A 25,087-nucleotide genomic window follows, 5' to 3' on the forward strand; every position below is an offset into this window, starting at 1 on the left:
TAAATAAACATTCTTAAAATTGATATAATTACAAATTGACAAGATGTCATGTTTTTTCAGTGGCAAGATGTGACATAAAAGGACTGTTAACGATGCACGTTAACCTCTGGTTGTAAAATCAAGCCGAAAGGGTGCCCCGAAAAGGATGTATAAATGTTGTGCCAATTTGGCCCTTACGTCATCAAAACCGCACACTTTCCAACTTGGAATTTCATGGCTGGGTATAATGACTTTACAGTCAGTCATTTCCCCTAACCCCCTACATACTTTAGGGGTAATATAAATACTCAAATAGGCTAACGATTGAATTATCGTGCACGTTTGCATTGGTGTTATAAAACCTTAAGTCTGTTACAAAACCAAATCCACGATGAAAGGAACAGTGTCTACAGACAAATCCGTCCCCTTTTAAAGTCGTGCAGAAGTCCACGACTCAGCCCCACCTCCCTCTTTCTCGCTCTCTCCTCCCATCCCTTGTAGCCTGTACAGCTGGCAATTTGCAGACAAAAGGCGTGAAAGTCATAATTGCCCAAATTAGCCGGTTCTATCCTCTCCCTCCGTAAATCGAGCTCTCCAAAGGGACTCACATTTGGACTAATTACGTCGCTCCTTCATTTGGATTAATTGTCGACCACTGAAAACACTTGAGGAAATATAATTGCTCAAGGCAGAAAAAACTACTGAAACCGTTATATTTCCGTTGTCCCGACACTGGAACAGGTAAGATCGTTACTTTACGGCGACAAGCCTTTCCTGGGGTTGCTGAGATGCATCTCTTAATTCTCCTCCCCCGAAATAATACATTCCAGTGGTTGACCTGAAACTACTAACTCGGAAGATAAAAGTTTACAGTAATTTCCAGGTTGAGATTTGAGAAAGTCAAGCGTTACAGTTAAATGCCTACTGATTGACTGCTAGACAATAAATACCTTGTCTGTCGTGCCCGAATCATGTGGGTGGCCAGAGTTATTAGAATTTGGCTAATCAATAGGTATAATTTTTTAAATCCTATTTACTACAAGTTGGACTCAGGGTGGCAGATAGTAGTTGTTTGAGTATCTAACCAATAATCGGGAAGTTGATAGTGCTCAACCCCGAACTGTCAAGGTGAAATTTCTTTCCGCCTGTAGCTACTTCAGCGGAATGTACTTTCAATTAGCCTAATTCAGCAGACGCACTTATACAAAACGACTTACGCGTTTTATGCATATTTTTAGGTAGTCACTTTTAGCTTGTGTACCTATAAATCGCTATGAAAAGCATCTGTTAACAAAAACATATTAATTACTAATTTATGTAGTTTCAGGTAGTCAAATTTCAGATTTTTACTTTGCATCCTAAATGGCACGCTATTCCCTATTCAAAGAAGTGCACTATATAGGGAATAGAATGCTATTTTGGGGATACCAGGTCTCGTTAATAATATAACCCTTGTCTCCTGCCCTGGGGTTGACGGGCAGACGGTTACACTAAAAGCGTAGTCATGTGGAATGCCCTAATGAAGAAAAAAAAAAAGACCAGAGGTCTCTGTCAATCTATTGGTTTGGCAGGAATCTGAATAGCTTTCACCTGACTTCAGTTCTCCAAGCCTGTTTCAGATTATTTTCAGGATGTTATCATGTATGTAAAGAGGAACTTTGTTTGTTTCCTATCGGACCTGATCTTTTTAAGAAATGTTTCTTCTGGGTTGGTCCTAAATGGATGTACATGGGTTTCTAATGACACATGAAACACCAGAAGCCAGACACCCGCATGCATTTTAATAACCCTAAAGACATGACATTGAATGGCAATGAAGCCTGGATTAAAATATTGTTTTTATTCCATTATCTATTGAATTCATAGTTTAATAAAACATTTCAGATTGTTTGAGCTCCTTTCAAAGACCAAGTATAATCAAGGTTTCCCATTTGTCCTCCTGATGTCCTGCTTTTCCTTTAATAAATGAGTGTGGTGGTGATCTCCCTCGTGCTGTCAGTGGGGAGACGATACCTCATGCTAAATGTCTTGGTGCATCATTCTTCATTTTATTGGTGCCTGCTTATGAAAAACAACCCCACAGCATGATGTAACCACCACCATAATTCACTCGATTATGTGTGTTGTGGCAGTGTTAGGTCTACACCACACATAGTGCTTTGAGTTTCAGCCTAAAAGCTCTATCTAGGTCTCATCTGACTACAAAACTTTTTCATTCTCATGGTTGCAAATGGTACATTTTAAGTAATGGCTTCTGTCTTGCGACCTCTGATGCAAGCTATTATAAAGTTCATTATTATTCAGAGCTTTTGATATATTTGACTGGTGCACAATTAGCTCTCCCAGCCAACTCTATAGTTCCTTCAAACTGATTGTTGGCCTCGGTGGCTTCTCTCAAGTTTGCTTCTTATTTTTGCTTTTAAGTTTTAGGGACAGTCTTTTCTTGGCTGTGCCTGGGCAGTGTGATGTACCTTCTGCTTATTACTGATCATTATTGATCCAAGTGTGCTCACTGGGTTATCCAGAAATTAATTAAAATTATTTTGTACCCTTTTTTAATCTATACATTTCTATTACTTTACCTCTAACGTCCGTAGAAAGCTCTCTTTGGTCTGCATTATTCCTCAGATTTACAGTCTGATTGCTTTTTACTATAGTGAACAAGTTTTGAATTTACCCCAGGTCATGCAGGTCAGTCCAGACAGATGATGCCAGTCATTATAACAACATAGCATATAGTTGGCTGCTGAATCTCATTGTAACAGGTTATTGTCTTACCACACCCAGTGATTCATCCTAATCCAGACTCATACATACATCCTAATTATCTGAATGACATTTTATATACAGCACATTATAGTACGTTTTTCTTTTATTGCTGTCTGTTATTTTAGTAAGCTCTCTGGTGTTCGTGTTGCTGCTATAGTAGAAACTGTATTCTTTAGAAGCCATCAAGCATTCAGCAGCTGGTTTGAATCAAAGTGTTGATAAGACTCTTCTCACCAGTGGCTGTCATTGGTTCTCTGGTTGTGATCTCCTTGGCCTCTGCACACAGAAACTGTCTGGTCCATTTACGTCAGACATTGAACTCATTTAGCAGGCGCTGTTATCCAGAGCTGCACACAGTAGTGAGTGCATGCATTTTAATACTTTTTTGACCAGGTCCTCTTTAGGAATAAAACCCACATAGCTTGCATTGCCAGCACCTTGCTCTTACCAAGTGAACTACATGGGACATCCAGGGCATTCAAAATGAAACCATATTCCCTATGTAGTGCATTACTTTTTTACCTGAACCTTGGCCCTGGACCAAAATAAGGAGCAATTGTTTAGGATGAACACTACCATCTGTCTAATGACATGCAGGTCTAAGAGCTGTCCCTACCCCTGCAGATCCAGGACCGGTCCCTGCCCCTGCCCCTAGAGCTCTAAGAGAGGATGAACTCAAGATGTTGGAAGAGATGTTTCATCATCAGCTTCCTATTAGGGGTGTGGTTTCCTGCCTGCATCCTCGTCCAGACCACGCCTCGTCCCACCAGTACCCCAAAACCCCAGAGCGACCGTCTCCAGTTTCGCCTAGTGGGGTACCCCCGGAAACACAATGAGGGGCGCATCGAGATCTTCTATAAGGGAGAGTGGGGGACCATCTGTGACGATGACTTCTCTCTGTCCAACGCCCACGTCCTCTGTCGCCAGCTGGGCTTCGTCGCTGCTACAGGGTGGACCCACAGCGCCAAGTATGGAAAGGGACTGGGTGAGAACTGTCAAACTGTCATAAAGCATTTATAACACAGAATCAATGTAAATGGTACTACTGAGAATCAATGTAAAGGTTTGCCAAGTATGGTTGCTGTAACAAGGCCAAACATTCAAATGGGGATTAATCAGTCAAATATGGGTTTTAAAGAAACAATTATTTATTTATACATTTCAAATAAAAGAAATACACTTTTTAAAATAATATTTACGAGCCACACTTGTATTTATTTTTATAAGAATCAGGATTGCCCTCGTACATCATTCTCTGTCATAACACGAATGTCTTGTTTATAGTTGAATAACAGTAGATGTCGGTTGTGTGCAGGAAAGATCTGGCTGGATAATGTCCAGTGTAATGGAGGTGAGAAGAGCATAGAGCTGTGTAAGTCTCGAGGCTGGGGCAACAGTGACTGCACGCATGATGAGGACGCTGGGGTGATCTGCAAAGACGAGAGGATCCCTGGCTTTGTGGACTCCAATGTCATCCATGTAAGGCGTTCAAATAGTATACATCGTCATCCATGTAGAGCATTCAAATGGTATACATCGTCATCCATGTAGAGCATTCAAATGGTATACATCGTCATCCATGTAGAGCATTCAAATGGTATACATCGTCATCCATGTAGAGCGTTCAAATGGTATGCATCGTCATCCATGTAGAGCGTTCAAATAGTATGCATCGTCATCCATGTAGAGCGTTCAAATAGTATGCATCGTCATCCATGTAGAGCGTTCAAATAGTATACATCGTCATCCATGTAGAGCGTTCAAATAGTATACATCGTCATCCATGTAGAGCGTTCAAATAGTATACATCGTCATCCATGTAGAGCGTTCAAATAGTATACATCGTCATCCATGTAGAGCGTTCAAATAGTATACATCGTCATCCATGTAGAGCGTTCAAATAGTATACATCGTCATCCATGTAGAGCGTTCAAATAGTATACATCGTCATCCATGTAGAGCGTTCAAATAGTATACATCGTCATCCATGTAGAGCGTTCAAATAGTATACATCGTCATCCATGTAGAGCGTTCAAATAGTGTACATCGTCATCCATGTAGAGCATTCAAATAGTTTTTGTCATCATCTATTCAAGGTGTTCAAATAGTTTTTCTCGTCATCCATGCAGGGCGTTAAAAATACTTCAAAAAATGTATATTGGCATCCATGTAAGGCGTTCAGATACTTTACTTTGTCATCCATGCCAGGCGTTCAAATAGTTTCCATTGTCATCCATGCAAGGCGTTCAAATACTGTAATCACATTAATCCACAGTACTCCGGTTAGACACAATTCCATTTAAGGAAGTACACTGAAAGCACAATAAAAATTGCAATAATCTGTATTTTAATTAGTCTTGAATTTGTTTCTAACAAATCCATACAGTAAATATGTATTTTGACTGTGGTCCGTAGGTATAAAGTGTTAACAGATCATGCTAGAGTGGTCTTTTTGGATCGATGGGGTATATAAGTAAATTCAGATGGTAAAGTTTAAACGCCCCAGTGTTGCTTCACATAGAACTGAGGGAAACATATGATTTCAATTAGCCACACACTGTTCACAGAGCACGAAAAAAAAAAAAAGAAATGTATTGTGACATTTCTACTAGCCTTGTTCACTAGGTTTTATAACATTAGTTCTTTGGACCTTTTATAATACTAGTGTTTATCGAGTTAAACATAGTTTATACCTTCGCCACAAACAATAACATGAACTCACATTTACCAGTACATAATTATAATTTCATTAGAATCATGCTTTCTCAACTTTCTCAAATTGACCGCGCCACAATTTCTTCTGCAATAAAGGATACATAACACATTTTTTGAGAAAGCCTGTCTTGTGAATCATGTATTGGCCCTCTGAAATTCTTCGCATGTATGGGTCTGAGGACATTAAACAGGGATTAATGACTGTTTAGTCTAAATTACACAAGCTTGGAAATACGCTGATATTGCTTGTGGGTGAAATTACATTTCCTTCATCATCATGTCATTAGACAGATGGTAGTGTTGTCATTAGCTAGCGAATCTAACGTTATCTTGTTCTAAGTGGACATTCCAGCAATCTTAGCTAGCTAGATAGCTAAAATCTTTTTGGGATGGCTTCTTTGACCAGCAAGACGTCTGACATCTATCACATTTTTAAGGAGGTAGTCTTTCTTCTCGGGGAGGCTATTAGCTCGCTAGCTCAGAATGTACACTGTTCAAAATAATTAAGGGGACATGTAATCATCACAGTATAACACCAAGTCAATTAAACAGAGATATCAATCTGTTCAGTTAGCACTGCCATAGCCCTACAAAATTACCTCCAGCAAGCTACTGGGGTCCATGTTTCTGACCAAACTGTCAGAAACAGACTGCATGAGGACCCAACATCCTCTAGTGGGACCTGTGCTCACTGCCCAGCACCGTGCACTGGCATTTGCCAGAGAACACCAGAATTGGCAGGTCCGCCATTGGTGCCACAGATGAGAGCAGGTTCGCACACGTGATGGATGTGAAAGAGTCTGGAGACATTGTGGTGAACATTATGCTGCCTGCAACATCATCCAGCATGACCGGTTTGGCGGTGGGTCTGTGATGGTCTGGGGAGGCATATCCTTGGAGTGTCGCGCAGATCTCCACGTGCTAGCCAACGCTAACCTGACCAGGAAATCCCCCCAGGACACCATCCGCCATCTCATCAGGAGCATGCCCAGACATTGTAAGGAGTGCATACAGGCACGTGGAGGCCATACACACTACTGAGTCACATTATGAGTTGTGAACAGCTGGTGATTTCAGTTGTTTACTTTGATTGGAATCCAGCCCTGAATCGGTTGGTGATTATGGTTTCCATTGACTGTTGTTACATCCAATGGAATCTATTAAACAAGGGCAACTGCGAGTACACAAAAAACAACCCGTAGAATGATCTGTTTAACACGGAGGCTTGCAAAATGTAACAAAACGTGACTGCATTTATTTTCCAGATCTCGTTCACCCTTCAGTGCCTCAGTACATCATTGTGATCTGAGGTACTATAGTGTGTCGTTTAGCGTTCAAAGCCCAATCCCAGAGTCCTTCTGGTCAATTGTGTTTGAATGAAAACTCACCCATCTAGAAATCTCTCACACATGATACACACCACCTAAGGGTCCCCCAGGGTGAAATGCCCATTTAAGCGCAATATGTGGGTTACAGGTGCAGGTGGATGAGAACAAGGTGGAGGAGGTGCGTCTGCGCCCGGTTGTGACCACTAAGAAGAGGCCAATCACGGAGGGGGTAGTGGAGGTGAAGTACAAGGACGGCTGGACCCAGATCTGTGATGTCGGGTGGACCCCTAAAAACACTCGGGTCATCTGTGGCATGCTGGGCTTCCCACACGAGAGGAAGGTCAACAAGAACTTCTATAAGTAAGTTGGCTTGGATGAGGTCCACTCACGTCATTATATAGATTGGCTCCCTACAATTATTACAGGAAAAAGGGATGTATCTTCCACTACTACAAAGCATAGAACTCAGAGACCTCGAGTCACAAAATAGGAAACATGCTATTGTTGTTTTTTCACATTCACATTCTGTATTATAACATACTATGACATCTAGATGTTATATTTCCATGTTATGTTCGTTTACAATTCTTGCCCTACTTTGCAGTATTGTTCTGAGTCGTGGAGGTTGAGAGATTGTGCCACGTTAGATGACCTGGGTAGGCTGTCTGTAACACAGTCCACTGGCCTTCGTTTAAACTCAGCTAGTGGCCAGACGCGGGGCCAACAGTAATTACACATTGAATGTTATCTTCAGGCAGCTGGTAGACACAACATCGGTAACCATGGAGATGCAGGAAAACTCCTCTGAGCCGTCGGTGTCCTGGGCTCCGTTTCACATATGCACGCAGACGCGCACACACACACACACAGACACACACGCATACACAGAAGAGCACTGCCAATGTTTGTGTTTGTTTCTTGGACAGACAACCAGGCAGTTAGCCAAGCAGCCAGCCAGCCAGAAGATCCTTGTTGATTCTGGGGTTCTGTTGTTCTATAGACACAGCCAAGGAATGGAATGCTGCACCATTGCTTGCAGACAGAGTGGAGCAGACTGAGCAACAGTGGAAAATGTTGTTCCTCTGTGTTAACTGTGTCCAACTCTCCCAGGGGGATCAGGTCTGGACTGTCTGACCACCAACATCCCAGTCAAGTCACTTAGTTATGGTTGTACTCTAGAAACGGCCGGTTGCAGCCAATGGGTAACTTCTTTGGTTGTGAGCACGGATCACGTTACATCAGGTTTGTGGGTTCGATTCCCGGGACCACCTATATGTACAATGCATGCAGGCATTGCTGTGGGATGCTAAATGGCATGTCATTATGTATTGCTTGGACTGTTGTTGTGTTGGAATTTTGAGGTAAAATCAGAGACTGTCTGGTAATACTAGGCAGCAATAGAGAATTTATAGAGTCTGCAATCCCTGAATAATGTCTCTCTGTGCGGACATAGACATTCAGGCAAATAGACACTGTACACAGAAGGACAGAGACTTTCCGGGTCTCTCAGTAAGTTCTCCCTCCTCTCATCCCTTCATCCCCTCCTGTGGCTCATCACTCCTCTCCCGTCTCATCCCTTCCTCTTCTCATCTTCCTTTCAGATGAGCGCTTCACAGTAGCATGAAGGGAACTGGTGTGTTTTCCCTCAGTGCTGTGTGAAGAGTGGGGCTCTTTCCTTACAGCCCGACTCAATGTTTCCATTAGAATATAATATGCTGTAAAATTGATTCTGTTCACTTGTAATATGAGTCAGGGTTTGTGAATACTGTGTGTAATGCCCTGACACCTGTGTACCAACCAGACACTTTCATGAGCCACGAGCTGACCAGACTAATTCTGGTGTAAGTAATAGTACTGTGAATAAATAATATCACTTCATATATTCCATAGCAGTTGATTCTATTCAAAGCACCCCTGAAGCCCCAGTGTGGTCTTTTTAATTTAATCTGTATCTAATATTTCTTTCACTTTGGCTAAAACATCCGTGTTTCCTTTACCCATTCAAATCCTTGTACTCCATAGCACTGTTTGCGGTGAATTAACGAAAAGTTTCTAGAAAATGTGTGAATCAAAGTTAGGATTTTGAGGGAATTTGAAGTCAATGTCAGTGGATGTATTTCATAGAATGACATTTTTTAAAGTGTATAGAATTGCTCATGAAGCAGCCCAACAGACTGATACTTATTCTATAGGTAAAAAGGAAGTCAGACATTACTCATCTCTCAGGCTGGGATGTACTTTTGGCCAACTGCATGATATAACAGCATTGATTTCACATCCACACCACAGACATCAGTGCAGCTGTGTGTGTGTGCGTGTGTGCGTGTGTCTGTGTGTGTGTGTGTTGGGGGATGTGTCTATACACGTATTTGTGAAAAGGGGCGAGAAAGAAGACTACAATGGAGATGTTGTATGGGGACCATCTCTTTAGTGGCTTGGCTTGGCTTCATATTCTGTGTTTGCACTAGGTGTGTGAATGGCTTTATCTTAGTGGAAGGAGCCAATTCACAGGCAAATCTCTTGGTCCCTCCCTCAGCTGGTGCAGGCCCTCACGCTGTTTATTTTACTTTATCACATTTATTTTACTTTATCAGCAGTTTTCACAGAAGTGTTTCTTGGGATACCCAGGCTAAACCTCAAAGACAATGTTGATGTTGAAGCACAGTGGATAGGAAAATCTCACAGAACTGTCAAGTTATGTCACACTGACAAAATAACTGTTCATCCTGAAATTTTGTAACACTAACTTTCTACCTGAGTTTGCGTGGTGAGATTTATGTATGAGGAATTTATTGGTCAAGAACAAGATATACAGTAGGGCTTTCTTAGACTGTGTGAGTAGCTGAGAACGCATACGTCTGCTTGCAATGTCTCCTTTTACCGTCTGCTTCTAATGTCTCATTTTACCAACTGCTTCTAACATCTACCGTCTGCTTCTAATGTCTCCTTCTACCGTCTGCTTTTAACATCTCCTAACATCTGCTTCATCTGCACTGTGTACTTTCTGTCATGTTTTGTAGAGCTTTTTCTTTGAGAAGTATGTTTTTTAGGACAACTGAAATGTACACGTTTAAAAAAAGAAAAATCTGAAAAGACCTAGAATATGTAAAGACTGTCTACTAATTTTCTTCTGCACTGCTTTTATGACAATACATTTAAGAAATGTATTATATTTTACTGGCTGGCTGTCAAGGAGAACTATCTGTTTAAAACATTATATAATGATTGAAGCTCCTTTTTTCCCCCATAGTGTGCATAAACTCTTGACTGGTTTTGGAGGATTTTCCTCCATATGTACCCTATAAACATACCATATGTGACAATTTGCACGTGTGTGACTGAGTGTGTGCGGGGGATTGTGAGTGTAACATTTTCTGTGTGTGTTGTTATGGTGCTGATGCTGTTTGCCCGTTGCAGAAACCACCTGAGAAAGAGAGCAGCAGAAAAAGAGGCCAAGGCCAATGTTTCCGGACCCAGGTAGAATCACACCAGGGGACAACCCAGCGTCAGCTCCTCCCCCTGGCACTAAGCCTGCCGCCCAAATGTCACCCTACCACTATGTAGTGCACTAACTTAGAACCGGACCCATTGGGTAATAAGTAGTGCAATATGTAGACAATAAGGTGCTATTTGGGGCGCAACCTTGGTTTCCGACAGTGGGTTGTCTGTAGTGGTCCTAGTAGTAGTGAATACCCAGCCTGCTTTCTTTACTAATGTCCTCATCCTGGCACAAACGTGTTTTCTTAGTTTGTGTGTGTTTTGTTTGTCTAATTGCAACTTATTTAACCATTTCCTAATTCAACTCATGCAACTCAACTGATCTGATTGGCTTAGATCAAAATTAACACCTTTAAATCCTTGTAAAACCATTCATGGAATTACTTCTGACAGTGTGAAACAATTCCATCTGGTCCTGTGATTTAGTTGCTTCTGATTCCTTATGACCATGTGAATCCAGTCCTTCTGGTCATGTGAATCGATTCCTTTAGATTCCTTCTGAATTATGTCAATTTGCCATTTTATGTTTGTGGGAATCTTTGTAGTTTAAAATCGTTAAAGATACTTCCCTAAAAATGTTTGGAACGTGTAACAGCATGAGACATTTTGCAATCCTCTGGTAATTGCAACAAATTGATGTTGTACTGCTTTTGTGCTGTACTAAAACAAATAACATAAATAAATTGTCACAAACAATGACCATAACGTGACTAACTTATGTTCCCCTCATAATCACCATCATCCTCGTCATCGTCGTCATCATCACCTAACCCATGTTTCCATTGCAGGCTGCCTCCCAGAGATAAAGCTAATGGTAGGGCTAAACCATCTACCGCTAGCAAAAGGTAAAACCGACTAGGGGAGGCATCATGTCACTGATGAAATTGATTGATCATGGCTGTCGTTGAGTGTCTTTGTGGGCAATTTGAGTCCTTCCCAGCTAATTTGGGCAATGTGACAGGGTACTACCCAAAAGGCACCTTATTCCTAGAAGTGTATGTTGGGAATAGGGTGCCCTTTGGGCAGCTAATCACTGTACTGTAGAGCGATGTAGGACCTATGTTGGACTGTATAGAACTAATGTAGGAGTAACCAAGGACTCTGTATGATTTGTATCGGACTATTGCAGGACTGCACTGTATGACTAATGTAGGACTGTGGTACTAATCTAATCCTGCAGGACTAATGTAGGGCTGTGTAGGACTAACTTAGGGCTCATGCAGGTCTCCGTTTGACTCTTGTAGGGATTTGTATGACTTTGTAGGGCTAATTTAGGAATGTAGGTCTCCATTTCTCCATGGTTGCTGTCAACAGTGGGGTTAACTATCGAGGGTGCAGGACAGCTTGCACCCCGGCATGGCGTCACCCCAGGCCGGTGTCACCACGCTACGCCAGTGGCTGTCAATAATGATGGCTCTTTCAGGGTGTCTCAGGGGAAGTTGGCTATGGAAATACATTTCAGTTCTCTACTCACTATCTGCTGTTTCAATTGTAACCTGAGCTCAGTAGATATTCCTAGTGGACCCTATGCTTCCTTTGGCTGTCATTCACTCCACAATATATTTACACCTTACATTACAGAAAACCCAAGCTGCTCTATTCAACGCATCTGCTGAATCCCCAAATCTCTATATGCGTCTTTCTGTTCACTTTATACTGACATTTAATTTAATTTCCCTATATAATATTTATTTGCATTTATATATATTTTTTTATTTGTGTTTTCTCGGGGGTTGTCACGTTAAGGTCTTTGGCGAGGTCTTCACTGAAAATGAGAATTTGTCCTCAACTAACTTACCTGGTTAAATAAGGGTTAAATACAGGTGACATGGGGTTAAATAAAAGAGAATTTGGAGTTGTGTACACACTAACTGGGGATGTGGCTGTGTTCAGAATTAACCAATCACATTCAAACTCATGTTAAATAGATGTCATTACACACCTGCCATCATTTAAAGTGACTCTGATTATTCACAAATAAAGGTCAGCTGTTCAAGTAGGATTTTCCTGACATTTTCTTAGTTGCATCTCAGAGCATAAGCCACGGTCCGCAGAGAGCTTCCAAAGCTTCAGAGGGATTTCATTGTTGAAAGATGTCAGTCAGGAGAAGGGTACAAAATAATTTCCAAAGCATTAGATATACCATGGAACACAGTAAAGACAGTCAGCATCAAGTGGAGAAAATATGGCACAACAGAGACTTTACCAAGAACTGGACACTGGACAATGTATGGAAAGACAAGAAGAAAACTGGTCAGGGAGGCCTCTTGGAGACCTGCCTGACCAGCAACGTTAAAGGAACTGCAGGAATTTCTGGCAAGTACTGGCTGTGTGCTACATGTGACAACAATCACCCGTATTCTTCATATGGATGGGCTATGGGGTAGGGTGGCAAGACGGAAGCCTTTTCTTGCAAAGAAAAACATCTATGCCCTGCTGAAGTTTGCAAAAACAAACAAGTCCCCCAAAAGCAAGTGGGAAAATTGTATGGTCTGATTCAACCAAAGTTGAACCTTTTGTTCATAATGTACATAATTCCAAAAGGTATGTTTGGTGCAAAACCAACACTGCACATCACCCAAAGAACACCATACCCTTAGTGAAGCATGGTGGTGGCAGCATCATGCTTTGGGGCTGTTTTTCTTCAGCTGGAACCAGGGCCTTAGTCAGGGTGGAGGGAATTATGAACAGTTCTGTGGGGTGATCTGAAGAGGGAGATGTCCTCGCAATCTGACAGATTTGGAGCACACAAAGAAGAGTGGGCTAATATTGCCATATCAAGATGTGCCATGCTAATAGACATTTACCCAAAAAGACTGAGTGCTGTAATAAAATCAAAAGATGCTTCAATAAAGTATTAGTTTAAGGGTGTGCACACTTATGCAACCAGGTTATTGTGAGTTATATTTTTTCCTCAAAGATTTGTTTGTTTTTCAATTGAATTGTTCACGTTATAGGTTCTGACATGATCTATCTTTGTCTCATTCTTTTACATCACAAGAATTTGGCATTTTAACAGGGGTGTGTAGATTGTTCTATATTTTTTTTATATAACTTAATTACCAGTAACATGCTGATACGAAACCCAACATTTCACTTATAATTGGATGCAAGCTACAATAATGAATGTAGTTTGCTGATTATTCATTATCAATGATTGAGTGATTCGTCTAGCACAATTGTTAGTATGGACAATTCATAGTTCGCCGGTAGAAGGTCTCGGCATTATAGACAGAAACACAAGAAATTACTTGGAAGATGATTGGTGCTTTTTACGCGATGATTTGAAAAGATAAGAGTCGGTATTAAGAGCTGAACCGTCCAACACTACTGTCCCCCCTCCTCGTATCTCACCTGTCCAGGCTGAGTGCTGAACGTCAGAAACACCAGTACCGTCTCCACTCTGTGGCGTGTGTCGGCACCGAGGTTCACCTGGCGGCCTGCCCCCTGGAGTTCAACAAGGGTAATAGCAGAGCCACGTTAAACTCATGGTTATGTACATGGAGTGGAACTAAAATATGCAGTCGAACTCAGACCAGACCGCTGTCCACGTGTGTAGTCATTTAGCCTACGTCTTGATCATGGCGGTCGTTATCTGGCTTCTTAGGTAACGCCACCGAGACCTGTGAGGGCGGCATGCCAGCTGTGGTGAGCTGCGTTCCCGGACCCCAGTACGTACAGAACAACGGACAGAAGAAGAAGAAACCCCAAACTACGGTAATCTAGGAAAGTGGGAGGTCGTGCATTCATCACACTAGCGTTTCTCCGCCCTATTCACTTCTACAGCCTTGTCCCCTCGCCTCCTCTGCCCCCCTTTTCTGTGTGTCTTTCTTTCCCCCCATGCAACAGACCACGGTGAGGCTGAAGGGAGGAGCCAAGCTGGGTGAAGGCAGAGTGGAGGTGCTGAAGAACAACGAGTGGGGCACGGTATGTGATGACCGGTGGACCCTGCTGTCAGCTAGTGTGGTGTGCAGGGAGCTAGGATTCGGATCCGCCAAGGATGCCTTCACTGGGGCTCGAATGGGACAAGGTAAGCAGTCTGTTTTAATGTGCAGCAGGGGGGGGGGGGGGGATAGAATGCCCCAGAGTAGACTTAAAATTACATTCTAGGATTTAGAAAATAACAGAACACGTTCCAATTCTGGAATACAACTGATGGGTGAGGCGGAGACTTCCGGTCACATTATTTCTGCATTTATTAGTCCCATATTTCTTTCTTGCGGCACTGGCTAGCCTACATGATTGTTTTCCGTAGAACAAGACCAAACCCTGTCTGCTCAAAGGGTTTCCCACAAAGCAGGCAGCATTCTTTATCATCTGGAAGACCGAAAGAAGACCTCTGTCCAGTCTTGTAGTAACAGACACTTTGTCATGGTCTACGTTCCAAATTACACACTACTCCCTAGTTAGGTATTCTATTACCTATGGGCCCTATATACAAAGGTTGTGCACTATGTAGGGTATGCCTCATGCTACGGTTTTCCTATGTCTGTAACCTGTTATGTAAATTCTGAGGTCATGACCCCTAGATCACCTCTGACACAGCCATGTGGCACATTAGGAAACATTCCATACATGCCGGTCTGTCTCCCTTCCTGTCTTCTCTCTCACTCGCCCTCTCTTCTCGCTCTCTCTGTTTCAATTTAGAGATTTGTTGGCAGGGGAAAAATTATTTACTTTGCCAAAGTGGGAAAAACAATAAAATAAAATAAAAACCACAGCAAAATATATTTTCTGAAATGTTAAAGGTGAATTTTGGGATTGGCCACTAGTTGTAAAGGTGGTGCTGTTGAGCCAATACAGGTCTATATTGTCAATATACACCACGGTTAAGTGCTGTGTCCAGGACCTCCACGATGCATCGTTCGTAAGAAAAAATCTTATCCATGGTATTTTGGCCAAATACCACTCTCCCTCATGCCTTATTGTATATGTACATTTTATGCTATACATCACTGTAATTGTGTTTGAATAGCAAATACAGGTGCTGGTCATAATATTTGAATATCATCAAAAAGTTATTTCAGTAATTCCATTCAAAAAGTTTAACTTGTATATTATATTCATTCATTACACACAGACTGATATATTTCAAATGTTTATTTCTTTTAATTGTGATGATTATAACTGACAAATAATGAAAATCCCAAATTTAGTATCTCTGAAAATTTGAATATTACTTAAGACCAATACAAAAAAGGATTTTTAGAAATGTTGGCCAACTGAAAAGTATGAGCATGTACAGCACTCAATACTTAGTTGGGGCTCCTTTTGACTGAATTACTGCAGCAATGCGGCGTGGCATGGAGTCAATCAGTCTGTGGCACTGCTCAGGTGTTATGAGAGCCCAGGTTGCTCTGATAGTGGCCTTCAGCTCTTCTGCATTGTTGGGCCTGGCGTATCGCATCTTCCTCTTCACAATACCCCATAGATTTTCTATAGGGTTAAGGTCAGGCGAGTTTGCTGGCCAATAAAGAACAGGGTCCTTAAACCAGGTACTGGTAGCTTTGGCACTGTGTGCAGGTGCCAAGTCCTGTTGTAAAATGAAATCTGCATCTCCATAAAGTTGGTCAACAGCAGGAAGCATGAAGTGCTCTAAAACTTCCTGGTAGATGGCTGCGTTGACCTTGGACCTCAGAAAACACAGTGGACTAACACCAGCAGATGACATGGCACCCAAACTATCACTGACTGTGGAAACTTTACACTGGACTTCAAGCAATGTGGATTCTGTGCCTCTCCTCTCTTCCTCCAGACTCTGCAGCAGCAGTCCAGTAGCTTTTGTCTTTAGCCCAGGCGAGACGCTTCTGACGCTGTGTCTTGTTCAAGAGTGGCTTGACACAAGGAATGCGACAGCTGAAACCCATGTCTTGCATATGTCTGTGCGTGGTGGTTCTTGAAGCACTGACTCCAGCTGCAGTCCACTCTTTGTGAATCTCCCCCACATTTTTGAATGGGTTTTGTTTCACAATCCTCTCCAGGGTGCGGTTATCCCTATTGCTTGTACACTTTTTCCTTCGCCTCTCTATTAATGTGCTTGGACACAGAGCTCTGTGAACAGCCAGCCTCTTTAGCTATGACCTTTTGTGTCTTGCCCTCCTTGTGCAAGGTGTCAATGGTCGTCTTTTGGACAGCTGTCAAGTCAGCAGTCTTCCCCATGATTGTGTTGCCTACAGAACTAGACTGAGAGACCATTTAAAGGCCTTTGCAGGTGTTTTGGGTTAATTAGCTGATTGGTGTGGCACCAGGTGTCTTCAATATTGAACCTTTTCACAATATTCAAATTTTCTGAGATCCTGAATTTGGGGTTTTCATTAGTTGTCAGTTATAATCATCAGAATTAAAATAAATAAACACTTGAAATATATCAGTCTGTGTGTAATGAATGTATACATTATACAAGTTCACTGTTTGAATGGAATTACTGAAATAAATCAACTTTTTGATGATATTCTAATTTTATGACCAGCACCTGTATGTCTATATTACCTAGCATGTTTATTGAACATATAGTGTATATATACTTTTATATATTAGTCAATTTATTAACCATTGAATACAGAGAATGCAGTGCTTTCTGAAATTATTCAAACCCTTTCACTTTCTCCACAATACCCAATAATAACAAAGCGAAAAATACTTTTTTAGAAATTATTGAAAGTAAGTAACTGAAATATCTCATGTCTGTAGTTTCAGACCCTTCATTCAGTATTTTGTGGAGGCACCTTTGACGGAGTACATAATATAGTGTGTATAACGGCAGTGTCTCTGTCCGTCTGTGTGTATTTGTGTCTTTAGGAATAGGTCCCATCCACATGAATGAGGTCCAGTGTCTAGGGACCGAGAAGTCAATCTGGAACTGTGGCTTTAAGAACATCACCTCAGAAGACTGTCAGCACATAGAGGACGCTGCCGTGAGGTGCAACACACCCTACATGGCCTTCGAGAACTCGGTCTGAGATTATCTACTTACCTCTTCTTTATTAAATTCCATTTTATTCATATATTTGCTTGTAGTTAAAAATAATATGTGTATTTGATGTCATAGTTCGGTTAACTGAGGATAATTTAGTAATGTGTTGACAGTGGTGATGTAGTCCTGATTGAGCAAATTTGCTGCACTGACATTCAATGCAATCCTAGTTGCATTTGCGATGATGTATTACTGCAGTCATTGCACACTGGACATGTGACGTCTGCAATGAGTTGCATCTCACTCATCCAACATGTCTTTTAACTTTAATAATACCTGACGACAAAAAGCTTGTCAAAGCTTTACCTAACAAACACCATAACAAACCTAACCAGTGAATGATATAGGTCAAAGTTATTCAGGAATAGGGTGCTATGGGTCCAGTCAGAATGTACTATATAGGGAATAGATTGCAATTTGGGAAGGAGACCAATCTGTCTGAACTTCCTGTACACAGGGATTTCATTTGGGGATGAAAGCCTTTGGTTGGCTTCCAATGTCCAAAGAGACACTATAGATTCTGCGTTGTGGATAATAAAGGCAGAATCACAGAATCCCGACTATGTAAATGTATAAAACCTAATTGGAAATCATCTGTGTGTTTTTTTTTTAATTTATTGACATTCTCAGATAAATGTTCAGCACAAAGCAGCCTAGTCAAACTGCAAGATTTTCACTCCATGGATTTTATTTTTTGACCATCTCCAGAAATATGTTAATATCTCCTAGATTGGAGTCTCTAAAAGGTTGTAAAAAATAAAATAAAATCTGTGATGTGCGCGCACGCATGCACTCCCCCAGTTCTCTGCTTCCTAACCCGTCTGCCCCTCACAGCTCCGCCTCACGGGGGGCCGTACGCCCTACGAGGGGCGAGTGGAGGTGCTCAGCGTGGACGCCAACGGGACTCAGAGTTGGGGGCTGGTCTGTGGAGGGGCCTGGGGCACCAAGGAGGCCATGGTGGTCTGCAGACAGCTGGGGCTGGGCTATGCTAATCATGGCCTGCAAGTAGGTCTATTAACATGCTTACTATGCTTGTAACATGCTAACAACAAGCGACAACCAGGTTATAACTATGGTCTAGGAACCTCCAACTAAGGATCTGGAATAACATCTGGGCGGGTCAAAGAAACACCTGAGTGGGTTCGTTCCCCCACATATCCACTTGTTGGGGGTAGGCTAGGTCAATGAATATCCCTGAAAACCGGACAATTCGGGTCTCTGTGGACAGATGCCTTTGGGTTTGCAAGAGGCTGTTTCCCCATGGGACTCCGCTGTCTTAACTAGCAGTACCAGTGACAGGTGTCACCTGGTCTACTAATTTGTGTGGTCTGTGCGCGACTGAGCTCATGGGTGTCAGTCAGGATTGTAGTTGTATTTAGTCAGGATCATTAGACTGAGACCATGTTATAACCAGTACCCAACTAACCAACCACAACACGCCAGGTGGTGACTTCTCATTGGTTCTGCCAACCCCGGCAGGAAGAAGTCAATGTGAAAACCTGCTCCATGACTTACCTTGACGTGTTGGTTCCAACACGTCGTCCCCTAAGTCCATGTAGCGCTAGCCGCCACCCCACACCTTCTGCTGCGTTAGCAAGTCACCCAGACTGTGACCACTAGAGTGTAGGGGTCCCCCCAGGAGGGCTGTGATCACTAGGCTTCACCCCTGGAGGGCTTTGATCACTAGGCTTCACCCCTGGAGGGCTGTGATCACTAGGCTTCACCCCTGGAGGGCTGTGATCACTAGGCTTCACCCCTGGAGGGCTGTGATCACTAGGCTTCACCCCAGGAGGGCTGTGATCACTAGGCTTCACCCCTGGAGGGCTGTGATCACTAGGCTTCACCCCTGGAGGGCTGTGATCACTAGGCTTCACCCCAGGAGGGCTGTGATCACTAGGCTTCACCCCAGGAGGGCTGTGATCACTAGGCTTCACCCCAGGAGGGCTGTGATCACTAGGCTTCACCCCTGGAGGGCTGTGATCACTAGGCTTCACCCCTGGAGGGCTGGCTGCCCGCTGGCTTGTGTTATGTCCTGCAAGCGGTGTTCAATGAAGTCTCTGGATGACCAGGTGAAATCAGATCGGGAGGTACCCTCTCACTAACGTCCCCTAGCCCCCCCCCCCCCTTGCAGGTGCGTATTGTAGGAGGCAGGACCCACTATGAGGGCCGGGTGGAGGTCCAGATGGGGGGCAGATGGGGTACAGTGTGCTCCACAGCCTGGACCACTAAAGAGGCCATGGTGGTGTGCAGACAACTGGGCCTGGGATACTCCATGCATGCCATCACTGTGAGTAGAAAGAAAACGGCGTGACAAATGCCCTTAGTCACAGTACTGCAGTTGTCTTCTGTGGACAGGCCACGTACCCCCAGGGTGTACCAACCCACCCACACCCCCAGTTGAGAACCACTGTTCTGCTGTGCTGACATCTCCTGGTCCCCTCAAAGTAAGGCAGGTGTCTAATGGTTAAAGCTCAGAGAGAGGCACGCTCCGATTTCATTCGTTTAATAAAACTTTAAATCTCGCACAAACGTGAACACTATCACGAGTGATTCCCTGATTGGTGTGTATGACTCCACGCCTCGTTACCAAGGCAGCTGATGTGTGGTGAGTTGCATGGCTGGCACACAGTGGTAGTGGAGGAGTTAGGTGAGTTTTTCCCACTACTACTGGACACTCTCAGGAAAAAAGATTGTTCTGTCTTGAACTTGAAGGTTTACTTGGCTGTCCCTGAACCCATTAAAGATGGTTCCGGGTAGAATCCACAGACAGTTCCATACGGAAACCAAAAATTATTTCTAGCAGATTAACCTCTACGGAACCCTTATTCAAAGTGTAGAACACTTTCAGCATGTGGAAGTGCTCCAATCATTTCTAAATACTATTATTGTAACCACCTAATGGCTGTTTGTGTCTCTGTGTGTGTATTTGTTTATCCTGCCCCGTCTCTAAGGAAACGTGGTACTGGGATGGAAGCAATGTGACGGAGATGGTGATGAGTGGGGTGAAATGTACAGGTAGGATGATGATGATGGGATCACAGGTTGGGTGATAATGAGTTTTTGATGCATTTGAAGGTAATATGCTTATGAGAAAATCCCCCCCAAAATTTGAGATTCATATGAAGATTTTATTTATTGTTTTGGAAAATTGCAATATGTTTAATTTTAATTTTGGAAGTGTCCAATCACTGATGGTTTTGCGAAAGTTACTTTTCTTATTTATTCACAGGAAACGAGATGGCTCTGAGCCAATGCCAACACCACAAAACCATCAGCTGCCAGAAGACCTCTGCCAAGTTCTCAGCCGGGGTCATCTGCTCTGAGAGTGAGTTACCGTGGTCTATAACAACAAAATCTATTATTGTTTACCACACAATCACAAAATACCTCGAGACGTGATTACAGGGACCGTTACAAAGCAGCTGAATCGAACACCCAACACCCCCCCCCCCCCCCTCACCAGCGGCATCCGACCTGGTCCTGAACGCACCGCTGGTCCAGCAGACGGTGTACATCGAGGACCGCCCCCTCCACATGCTGTACTGCGCCGCGGAGGAAGACTGCCTCTCCAAGTCGGCCGCCAAGGCCAACTGGCCGTACGGACACCGGCGCCTGCTGCGGTTCTCCTCTCAGATCCACAACATCGGACGGGCCGACTTCAGGCCCAAAGCTGGACGCCACTCGTGGATCTGGCACGCGTGCCACGGGTAGTTATGGCATCCCGTCCACTGAAAGCACACCCTGAATCGGAAATAGATCCCTAAATCAAGTGGCTTTAATATAATGTCAATGTCCTGTTTTGTAAATGTGATGTCAGGTTATGCACACAGGATGTCATGTAAATGTGATGTCAGGTTATGCACACAGGATGTCATGTAAATGTGATGTGACGTAAATGTGTCCCCCCCCCAGTCATTACCACAGCATGGACATCTTCACCCACTACGACCTGCTGTCATCCAATGGGACCAAGGTGGCAGAGGGACACAAGGCCTCCTTCTGTCTGGAGGACACGGAATGTCATGAAGGTGAGCCTGGAGGGCCAGCCTGTAATAACTAACTTGTCTACAAGGCCACCTAATCGAAATGAAACCCAAACATAAGTCTGTACTCGAGGGCCAGCCAATAAGTGTTCCGTGTTCTTCAGGTATCTCTAAGAGGTATGAGTGTGCTAACTTCGGGGAACAGGGTATCACAGTGGGATGCTGGGATCTGTATCGCCATGACATCGACTGCCAGTGGATCGACATCACCGACGTCAAACCAGGAAACTACGTGCTTCAGGTCAAACACCTTCTAAATGCATGTGTACAACTGTACAAAGAAATTAAGTAGGAAGGAAAAAAATGCATTACTGCTTTTCTTTTTAAAATGTTTAAATAGTGCAAACAACACCTTTTAAATCAATCTCATGCTGGCAACATTCAGTCTGCATTTAAATCCCCATGGGTTTTCATCAACCCTTTAACAACTCACTGAGGTCCCCTAGGGGTCCAAGAAGGAATTGCAGCGACATATTCATGTTGACGTGTGTATTCTGGTTTTAGATTGTGATCAATCCAAACTTTGAAGTAGCAGAGAGCGACTTCACCAATAATGCCATGAAATGCAACTGCAAGTACGACGGCCACCGTATCTGGCTTCACAACTGCCACATGGGTAAGGCCGACCTCTAGATTTGACCTTCAAATAATAGTCCATTGAATAATTACCTAGAGTGGGTACAAACAGACATCATATTGTATAGGGCACTACATTTTCTAGTGCCCTAAGGGCCAGACTGGCACACTTAATCCAAAAGTATTGCAGTAACCTCATACTACAACCATCCTGAAGTCTTGCAGTAACCTCATACTACCACCATCCTGAAGTCTTGCAGTAACCTCATACTACCGCCATCCTGAAGTCTTGCAGTAACCTCATACTACAACCATCCTGAAGTCTTGCAGTAACCTCATACTACCGCCATCCTGAAGTCTTGCAGTAACCTCATACTACCGCCATCCTGAAGTCTTGCAGTAACCTCATACTACCGCCATCCTGAAGTCTTGCAGTAACCTCATACTACCGCCATCCTGAAGTCTTGCAGTAACCTCATACTACCGCCATCCTGAAGTCTTGCAGTAACCTCATACTACCGCCATCCTGAAGTCTTGCAGTAACCTCATACTACCGCCATCCTGAAGTCTTGCAGTAACCTCATACTACCGCCATCCTGAAGTCTTGCAGTAACCTCATACTACCGCCATCCTGAAGTCTTGCAGTAACCTCATACTACCGCCATCCTGAAGTCTTGCAGTAACCTCATACTACCGCCATCCTGAAGTCTTGCAGTAACCTCATACTACCGCCATCCTGAAGTCTTGCAGTAACCTCATACTACCGCCATCCTGAAGTCTTGCAGTAACAACCATCCTGAAGTCTTTCCATAACCTTGTATTACAAACAACTAGAAGTCTTGCAGTAACCTCAAATAATAAATCTGAGGTTTTGCAGTAAACTCTCCTATAACAATTCTAAAGTCGCGTGGCAAAATATTACTAGAGTCATTCAGAAGCCTTGGAAGCGTAAATTCAGTTAGGCTAGCGTGTAGTATTCAGCCTACCATTTCGGAGATTCCCAGTTGTGTTGACATTCTTCTCTCTCTGACAGTGCTGTTCTGCCATTGCTCCTACAGGTGATGCCTTCAGTGACGAGGCAGAGAGGAGGTTTGAGAAGTATCCAGGACAGCTCAACAACCAGATCTCATAAACCGCCCAGCAACACACCGGCCAGCTCCAGACCCTTTACTAACCAGAGGGGGCTGCTGTGTCCCACTACGTTCGGTAACGGGACAGCCCAGCCCTTCATCCCCTAGCCACCCCTGTCCACTATCACATCGTGCAAACAACCGATCGCCACCGTAATCATTACGTCCAACCTTTCACAACACAGAAAACAGCAGTGAGCTTAGACCAAGATTCAGTAAGATGCTGTTTTGTCAGCGTATCACTTTTTGAAGGCAATCTTTAAATGTATAATGCATATCTTTGACGCTTCAGTGATAAAGATTTAATCCAGATTCCAATTCTTATTAGATGGAACCCAGGCCCCTAGTTCTGATTTGATTAAACCCAGGCCCCGATTTCTCATTAGATTGAATCCAGGCATTAGTTCGGATTAGACTGAGAGACATGTTGAGTCTCACATCAGTCATGTTGGTGTATATCAGTTTGTGTTTGTGTATCATACTTGAATACTCACTGCAAATTTATCTTTTTTTAAATAAACATATTTTAGATTTATTTTCAAATGTAAGTATATTACGCTATATTGTGCGACAGGAACATGTAATAGGATTTCTTTCTAGCCTTAATGTATGATTGACTGATTTCTGATGTGCAACTATTTCATGAATGTTTTGTTAAAGATATTAGTAATGTTTTATTTTTCTATCCAGTGAGTTATTTTTAAACAGGATCCAAAAGAATTCCCGGTCCATGCGTGCCTAATGACACTGATGTTTTGTGCACCACTCCTATAGGATTCTGGTCAGGAGTAGTGCATTGGACAGGGAATAGAAAGCTATTGGGGATAAATCCCTTTGTCTGCTATCAGCCATGTCCAGAATTACCTGAGGCATCAAGGAACCATCCATTGTTGACATTTAGTTCTCAGAAATTACCCCCGGAGATACAGTACTGTGCAAATGTCTTAGGCACCTGAAAGTCAAACTAAGGCCATTTATTTGGGTATGTAAGTGTTTTAATTAAATATATATAATTTATATATTTTATGAATTAACACCTACTATCCAAATAAATGACTGGTTTGACCTAAGACCAGCATAATACTGTATGAGCAAATAGAACTCCAAGAATATTGACTGTTTAGCCTTCAGTTTTAGATCATCCTTACTCTACTCAGATGTCAAATTGCATGACTTTCCCATCAGGTGTTTTTAATACAGTGCTCATCTTTCGGTGTTGATCACTTCTGATTTAAGCTTGTTTGGATTATGTATTTGCTTTTGAAGTAGTTGATAGAACGTGAAAAATCTTAGTGAATGTATTTATTACCCAGTGTTTCACGGTACTAAGGGGTTGCTATGCCAGTCAGATATAAGGAATACATTTATCAGGTAACCCTTTAAACATGTGCTGGCCATTTTGTGTGCCAGTATACTGTGGGGACAATGCAGTATTACAACCCAAAAAATAGATTTGTCCCCCTACTACAGAATCTGCTTCATCAAATAAACAAACCAGTCCAGAACAGTAAACTGCGTTGAACAGTAATGTCCGGAGTGGTTTAAGTTTAATATATACGGTTAATAATGATGTGGACTAGCTTTAATATGAGCTGTTATATCTACTGTGATTTCCCACTCTGGGATGCCTCAGACTTTGGAAACATTAACAGATTTCATTTATTCCCAGATCTCCTTTCAATAAAAGTCTTCAATCTCCTTTTCAAGAAATCCTTACATTTCTAAGTGTAATTGAAATTCTAAATGATTTTTAGAACTGATCAAAAAAAGTGTCAGTGAACTAATTTCACTTTAACATTTAATAGAAAATTAATAAATAGTTGTCGCATTTGTATTAATCCCTTTCGTATGGGCAAGTCTAACTTGGTTCAGGAGTCAATTTTTGCTAAAGTGACATGGACTAACTCTATGTAAAATAACAGGGATTTATATATTTAACGTAATATATCTTTCTTTGTCTTCCATACTGAGAACACCTCTAATGTTAATCAGCCAAACATGGTCAAGTTGTGCTGTGAATAATTTATCAAACCACCAGATAACTTCAGCCAGCTCTACACCAGCCAGGGAAAAAAC

The 25,087-nt window shown here is 42.7% G+C and overlaps 1 protein-coding gene across 5 annotated transcripts; it reads left to right on the plus strand.

Moving 5' to 3' along the window:
• Positions 1 to 459: 459 nt before the first annotated feature.
• On the plus strand, positions 460 to 24,704 carry loxl3b (lysyl oxidase-like 3b). 5 transcript variants are annotated; one of them, XM_020054038.3, is made up of 18 exons: positions 460 to 720; positions 3,373 to 3,733; positions 4,064 to 4,227; positions 6,940 to 7,151; positions 10,209 to 10,268; positions 11,078 to 11,134; positions 13,652 to 13,752; positions 13,897 to 14,006; positions 14,139 to 14,319; positions 17,088 to 17,242; positions 19,394 to 19,549; positions 20,214 to 20,277; positions 20,492 to 20,587; positions 20,726 to 20,969; positions 21,175 to 21,290; positions 21,410 to 21,546; positions 21,810 to 21,921; positions 22,940 to 24,704. In XM_020054038.3, the coding sequence occupies exons 2-18, from the start codon at positions 3,418 to 3,420 to the stop codon at positions 23,011 to 23,013; spliced, it is 2,355 nt and encodes a 784-aa protein (XP_019909597.2). In that variant the 5' UTR covers positions 460 to 720; positions 3,373 to 3,417; the 3' UTR covers positions 23,014 to 24,704. The 5 variants fall into 5 exon arrangements, with proteins under 5 accessions (XP_019909597.2, XP_010877598.2, XP_010877596.2 ...); XM_010879294.5 differs by lacking the exon at positions 19,394 to 19,549 and adding an exon at positions 18,097 to 18,267 and having other exon boundaries at positions 461 to 720; XM_010879296.5 differs by lacking the exons at positions 10,209 to 10,268; positions 11,078 to 11,134 and adding an exon at positions 18,097 to 18,267.
• The last annotated feature ends 383 nt before the right edge of the window (positions 24,705 to 25,087 follow it).

This window comes from Esox lucius, chromosome 15 (genome assembly GCF_011004845.1).
Source record: "Esox lucius isolate fEsoLuc1 chromosome 15, fEsoLuc1.pri, whole genome shotgun sequence".
Lineage (NCBI taxonomy): Eukaryota > Metazoa > Chordata > Actinopteri > Esociformes > Esocidae > Esox > Esox lucius.

What these genes read in the sequence shown, in the direction of transcription:
- loxl3b (XM_010879296.5), top strand. Translation starts at nt 3,418, where the DNA reads ATGAACTCAAGATGTTGGAAGAGATGTTTCATCATCAGCTTCCTATTA. An exon ending in ACTCCATGCATGCCATCACT is followed by an intron (nt 19,550 to 20,213) that starts GTGAGTAGAAAG and finishes CCCGTCTCTAAG; the next exon opens with GAAACGTGGTACTGGGATGG. An exon ending in CAGGAAACTACGTGCTTCAG is followed by an intron (nt 21,547 to 21,809) that starts GTCAAACACCTT and finishes TTCTGGTTTTAG; the next exon opens with ATTGTGATCAATCCAAACTT.